This window comes from Gavialis gangeticus, unplaced genomic scaffold (genome assembly GCF_001723915.1).
Source record: "Gavialis gangeticus isolate Ggan-Ray unplaced genomic scaffold, GavGan_comp1, whole genome shotgun sequence".
Taxonomy (NCBI): Eukaryota; Metazoa; Chordata; order Crocodylia; family Gavialidae; genus Gavialis; species Gavialis gangeticus.
The window spans coordinates 1,788,342-1,794,498 of record NW_017728980.1 but is presented as its reverse complement, the minus strand read 5'-3'; the positions used below and the strand labels follow the sequence as shown (position 1 = coordinate 1,794,498).

General features: G+C 50.9%; 1 protein-coding gene across 1 annotated transcript in view; it reads left to right on the top strand.

Annotated features, from left to right (window-relative positions):
- The window catches only part of KIRREL3 (kin of IRRE like 3 (Drosophila)), a 420,743-nt gene extending 417,590 nt beyond the window's left edge, over positions 1–3,153 (top strand). Inside the window, exon 15 of the mRNA XM_019509067.1 lies at positions 2,446–3,153. Coding sequence (XP_019364612.1) covers positions 2,446–2,640 — 195 coding nt within the window. The 3' untranslated portion in view covers positions 2,641–3,153. The remainder of the gene's footprint in view (positions 1–2,445) is intronic.
- The last annotated feature ends 3,004 nt before the right edge of the window (positions 3,154–6,157 follow it).

The following is a 6,157-nucleotide window of genomic DNA, read 5'->3' as shown; positions in this document are numbered from 1 at the left end:
GCTTGCCCCTGTGCTAGGTGCTGTACAAACACAACAGAAATGGAGTCTCTGCCCAAAGAGCTTACAGTCTAAAACACTGTATACTGACAAGTATAAAGAAAACAGATGGATACAGACAGATGGGGAAGCACAAGGAAGCCCCTCAGACAGTACTGATGGGCAGTGGGCTCAGCACAGCAGTTGTCTTTCCCTTATTGTAGGCGTCATGGCAAAGGGGAGTTTTCCAGAGGGCGTTGAGGACGGTGACATGGCTCTGCAGTAATGTGCAGGGACGTGTTCCCAAATGGGAGTGGCTGCACAAGGAAAGCATGAATGTGCTTTGTGCTTGTTTAAAAATGTAATAAGTAGGTGATGAGGGCTGGCACCGTTGGCCAGGAGTTGACATTTTAAGAGCCTGCAAGGGATGATAAATCTCTAGCCAGCTTTTAAAATCTCAACTGGGGCTTTGTGTTTGTTTGTTTGTTTCTAGCACGCGTGTTCCCAAAGCCGGGTCTCTACTGGGAACAGACAGTTCTGCAGTCTTTGGAATCTATTAACCAACATCCATCCAGCTCTGTTAGGTTTTGACCTGCATAAGCTTAAAAGCACCAAGAAGTGTCATCCAATTATACTACAAGCAGGAAACATTATAATTAAACTCAGGGAAAAAATACATATCAGGTCTCAGCAGGTTTGTAACTTTGAATGTGCCAATCTGGACGAATTCATCACTCACTATTGGGTAGGGACCCAGCACGGGAATCCAGAGGGAGAACCATTTTAAAAACATATTGTCTCCGATAATGAAACCAAAGAATTTAATATCCGGTTGGTTGAATTTAACATCCCAGATGAAAGCTGCTTCATTTTGCAGAGTTAAATGAGCAAGTCCTTCAGCATGCAGAGGATTAGAACGCACACTGCTCATGCAGCTACCGAGCCAGGCATAATAAGAGAGCAGGAGCAGTCTGGTGGCAAAGGTAACAGGGTGAGATTGGAAGACCTGGATTCAGTGCCTTGTTCCACCACAGGCTTTCTCTTGACCTTGAGAAAGTCACTTGATGACTATCTTGATGGTCCAGTTTCCCAGCTCTAACAGTGGAAGTAGCAATAATACCTAGCTCTTCCCATGGGCAATAAACACTTGATGAAGGTCAGTACCGGTACCTCTGAAGGGTTACTGGCTGGGCACGTAAGAATCATCCTAGAGAAGCCCCCTCGAATGGGCCATCCACCTCCCTTTGAAAGTGATTACAGATGGAGAACATGTTGTTTCATCCAGTCTGGTGAGCTTTCCTTGGGATACTTCTAGTGCTCCCACGTTTGGCAGCAAGGACTGGAAGTTGGACAGGTAGTGGCTTTTGTGTCAAACTCTCTTTGCCCCCCTAGGAAAACCTGCGCAAATTTGGTTAGATTACAAACACTTAAAAAAATCTCATTTTGCACATGCTCCATAGAGACTTGGTAGCACTTCAAGCTAAATCTCTGGACCTTCTGTCCATGCTGAACATGCTCAAACACAAGGTTTCCCAGTATTGCTGCCCTGGTTTGCTACTACAAGACTCTCTCCTGTAGTCTCAGTTGCTGCTCCTGCTGGACCCAAGCATTGTGGAGGAGGAAGATCCTGCATCTTAATGTACAGGGCAAGGGCTAGAGCGGTTCACCCCGTGCACTAAAAGAGGCAGGGGTCTTATGAAAAAATAGAGCATGTGGTCATGCACTTAGAGACCACATATATGCACATATATGCTGTACTGGCAACATGATTCTGGTGCTTCCAAGCTTTGAAGTTCTTGCCTTTGCACCCTCAAAAATGTTCTTTGAATGTGGTTGTTGTGTGTCTTGCATGTCAGTAGTGAAGTTAAGTGAATTAAAAGGAAGCCACTAGATGAGAAAATACATGATGCTGTGTATGGGGTTGGTAGAACCACCAGACTGTTGGTAGTTGCACTCTGGAAACATCTGGCTTTGTTTTGGTCTTTCCATAAGCTCCCAGCAAGTGCTGATCCAATTGGAGAGCTAAAGAGGAAATTCATTCCTTCCCATCCCATCTGTGCTATCCACCTTGCTTGTGGCTGGCATCAGTACAGAGATCCATTGGGAGAGGATCTTATACCTTCTTCCCCTGTCCCTGCACAGAGCCAGAAACAGCTGGGGCCCGTACAGGCTTCTCTCGGTAATGGCCATGACATGCACGCCTTCACCTTAGCCCAGCCATTTTTCAGGCATTCTGGTTCCACGCCCTGAAAGTAAAACCTCTCTCACAGTGCACCTGGCCAGTTGCTCCCCCCAGCACTCTGCAAGCTAAATGCTTTCGCCCTGAAGTTTGAGGCTGTGTTAGGCCCCACTGGTGCCAGCAGTTGTAAACTATTCTAGTACAACAGATCAAAGGAGCAGTAGAGGCAGTGGAGCTCCATGGGGACAAACACCACCAGCCATAAACTGCCACTGTCCCCTTGGCTCTAGGAATCCAAGCCGAGGGATGGATCTCAGGACGGCGCCCTGCGCAGCCACGACCGCTGCCGAGGACTGCAAACAGCAGCTGCTGGCAGACAGCGATGCCAGGCAGAATCAGGGACCATCGTAATGTGCCCGGGATCTGGATGTGCCCTTGAATTCAACAGTCCTGGCAATAAGTTAATGGCAGCTACTCAGTTTTAACAGGTCTATGGGTAGTTTTATCACCAGCCATCTGCGTGACAACAGCATGACCAAAGTACAAAAGCATATTGGTATCTTCATCCATATGGTGGCCAGGAACACAGGGCCAAACAGGGGCAGGGAGCTAGAATACATATAAAGTGTGTATTTAATGAGCAGAGCTAAACCCCTGCTCACCAGCTCTCAGTGGAAGGTCACGGTAACAGCAGGAGCTGTGGGTCCCAGCTAGGGCATTGTTCCTCCCCATACCACTCTGCCAAAGCTGCTCCTCATGGCCAGCAAGAAGAGTGCCAGAGAGAGAATATTCCTGTACAACCACACTCCACCTTGCTGCTCCATCCCACAGTGTCCCAGCTCTTCTGGGTCACCTTGCCAAGACTGGCAGATCTTGGGCAGGGCTGGGGTGCAGCTTGGGTCCCACTGGGAGCCACATGATGCTGGGCAGGAAGTGTTTTCAGTGGTTTGAACAAGCTGGGTGGGAGTCCTGGGCAGATGTGAGGTGCCGGCTTAGCAGCCCTATTGGTTTGCAAGAGCTCTGTCTGCACAGCCCACCCACTCCTCAGCTGAGAGAGCCCATGAAGGGACAGCGAGAGCACTGCAGAGCCAAGCATGGGGGCAGTAACCCCGAGCTAGCACAGTAGGTACCAACTCAAGCTAGCGTTGCACCTGCTTGGGGTTAGTGCTGGCCGAGCTCCAGCATCAGGGCAGTCCCCCAGCACAGACAAGGCCTGAGCTGCACCAGCATCTTCCTGATATCCCACCTCCATAAGCTTCATATGGTTTATATCACAGTATATGGGGCCGACCCCCCAGGGGTGTAACACTGTTGGAGGCCACAGAGCTACAGCGGGGGTGAGCTTGGTGAGTGCTGCACCAGCAGGGAGTGGCTTCCCACAGGAACACCTGCCACTTACTGTCTTTCAGGCTTCTTGCTGCATTCCTTCAATATACATGCTAAATCCAGTGCTTCCGCATCCACGTAGTGCAGTGACATATCTGTCCCTGGCCCCCGCATCCCTCAGCCAAATCACCCCTTAGGAATATGGCAGTACCTCAGCACTCAGCTAGAGCTTTTCAACCATGGAAGAAGAAGCCCCTGTATTTGCAAATGGCCCTTAGCCAGGGGTGCTGTCCCAACATTTCCTGTCACTGAGATAGGAAGGCATTACCCCTCCCTTTAATAGAGGGGGAAACAGAAGCAAAGAGAGGTTACATCACCTGCCCAGCGTCTCATAGCAGATCAGTCACTGAGCCTAGCACAGACCCTGCCATCCCACCCAGTCTATACTCCAGTCCCTGCACTCACACCTTCAGAGAGATTTATAAGCCATGGTCCTTCCTGTCCCCCCCACCCCCCATTCAGCAGGTAGGTGAACATCACATTCAGCCTTTACAGGCAAGAGCCCTGAAGCTGCCACCAGACCCCCACTCCCACCAGGAGTCAACACCACAGTGCTGGAGCTCCTGGCCCTCAGGCCTGTGCTCAGACCACCCCATGCTCTCTGCTTACCCTTCCCCAACCCAGCTTCTTCCCATCTGTGTGCACCCATCAACCGTGCCTAGGGAACTCACTTCTGTCCCCACTCTGTGCACTGACACACGTCTCCACCTGGCTGAATTAAGGGCCTCCTCATTAACATGCTATTTCTATGCGGTAGCTCAGGCTGGCGTTTGATATTCATGCAGCGATCCGGTGCTGCTCGCGCTGGCTCTGCAGCTCGCTCTCCTTTTGTGCTGCAACAGACAGAAAAGAAATAGAAACTATTCAGGAAGAACAACAAAAAAGCTGCTTATCTGGGAGTGAATGGTGCCCTATTGACAGCCCCTGGGACTGGCGTCATCTATTCACGACTGCATGAGGCACAGTGCAGCCGCTGCTCCCCTCCTCCCCTGCCGACATGTGCCAGTACTGCCTGGGAGGAGCGGGGACAGGATGGGGAGGGCAGTGTCCTTGACCCATCCCCTCAGGGCAAGGGTGCCAGCACTCCCTGGACTCCTTTGGCAGAGAAGAGGCCTCCACTCTCCAGAGGTGCCAAGCTGGCCCCTGCTGTCAGCCTGTACCATTTGGTCCGTAAAGCCCTGCCTCGGGTGGGAGCAGGCCCGGCTGCAATCTGGGCCAGGTTGGTGGCAGAGAATGTTGCCTTGCACCAGGGCTTGGGGCTTTGCACCCGGCCCACTCGGGGATGGCTGAACTGTGTATTTACTGTCCAGTGGAACAAAAAAAGAGGAAAGCAAATGAATTTCCCAGCTTGCTAATTGATGAAGGGAGATTGCATTGGCTTAAGCCACAGTGTAAACTTTAATAAAGGTCACACTAATGAATGGCTTAATTCAAGAATTAGAAATTAACTGATGCGATTTTGCTTTATGAACTGCTGGGTTTGGATCTAACCCCACACTCCCCTCCTGGGGACAGCTGGGCCAGGCTGGTGGGGAGGCAGTGCCCTCTCGCGGCACAACAGATGCATTGCAGCTTTCTCAGTTCTGCTGCGGGCTCCGAGCCCCATAACGCTTTTTGTGTCCCTTCTTGCATCCACTGCTTCGAGCCCCCTGTGACCCAGCAACAATATATAGGGGATGGTCTTACAAAAAAAGACATGGTTGGAAGCCAGGAGCTACATATTAGAGACTTGAGACCTACTTCCAACTCTTCCACAGACTCAGATCGACCCTGACAAGTCACCCCCCCACTCCTGTACCTCAGTTTCCCTATCTGTGTAATATTGTCGGCCCAATTCATGCCAGAGTTGAGTGCCTCAAGCCCACATTATTTGAACTTGTCCTACTTAGCACAATTTGGGCAAGGGCTGTTGGCTTTTTTTTTTTATAATTGTCTCTTGCTCCCAATGCTCTGCAAGGAAACGTGAGTTACTTTCTCATTCTTTTCCTTCCCCAATTACCACCCTCCCAGGACCTCATCTGGGTGATCAGTCTTCTTATCAGAGCAGTCAGAGTGGGGAAAAAACAGTGGTCTACTCTAATCTATGGGATCAACAAGCATAACTGCCCTGAAGCCAAGTTTTTCCCTGCTTACTCCAGCCATGGACAGGTCCACTGTGCTCACATCACAGGGCCTGTGAATATGTGCTGACTCCCCACACACAGCTTGGGATGGATTCTTCTGCATTTGGGTAGCTTGGGATGTTCCTGCTAACTCCCCTGATCAGGGTGGTGGTGGTGACGTTCAGGAGACAGTGACAGAATTCAGGGCCCATCTGCACAGCAAGATGAAGGTATTACCAACGTGGCAGTGCTAGCCAGCTGGCAGTGAAGACCCAATGGCATAGGCTAGCAATTAGAGTCCACGGCCAGCGTCCCCAAGGAGGTCATACTGCTGAGGCACATGTCACAACACCTTCACTGCTCTCATCACCCATATGGGCTAGACTCAGCTAGCAGAGGCATGCAGATGTGCCACCTCTCTCAGATCAGCCAGCAGGGGAAGCTCATGTAGCACTGCCAAACCCACATTCCTCCACGTCTGCCCCAGCAGCCTCTGCCACTGAGCTTCCCAGGC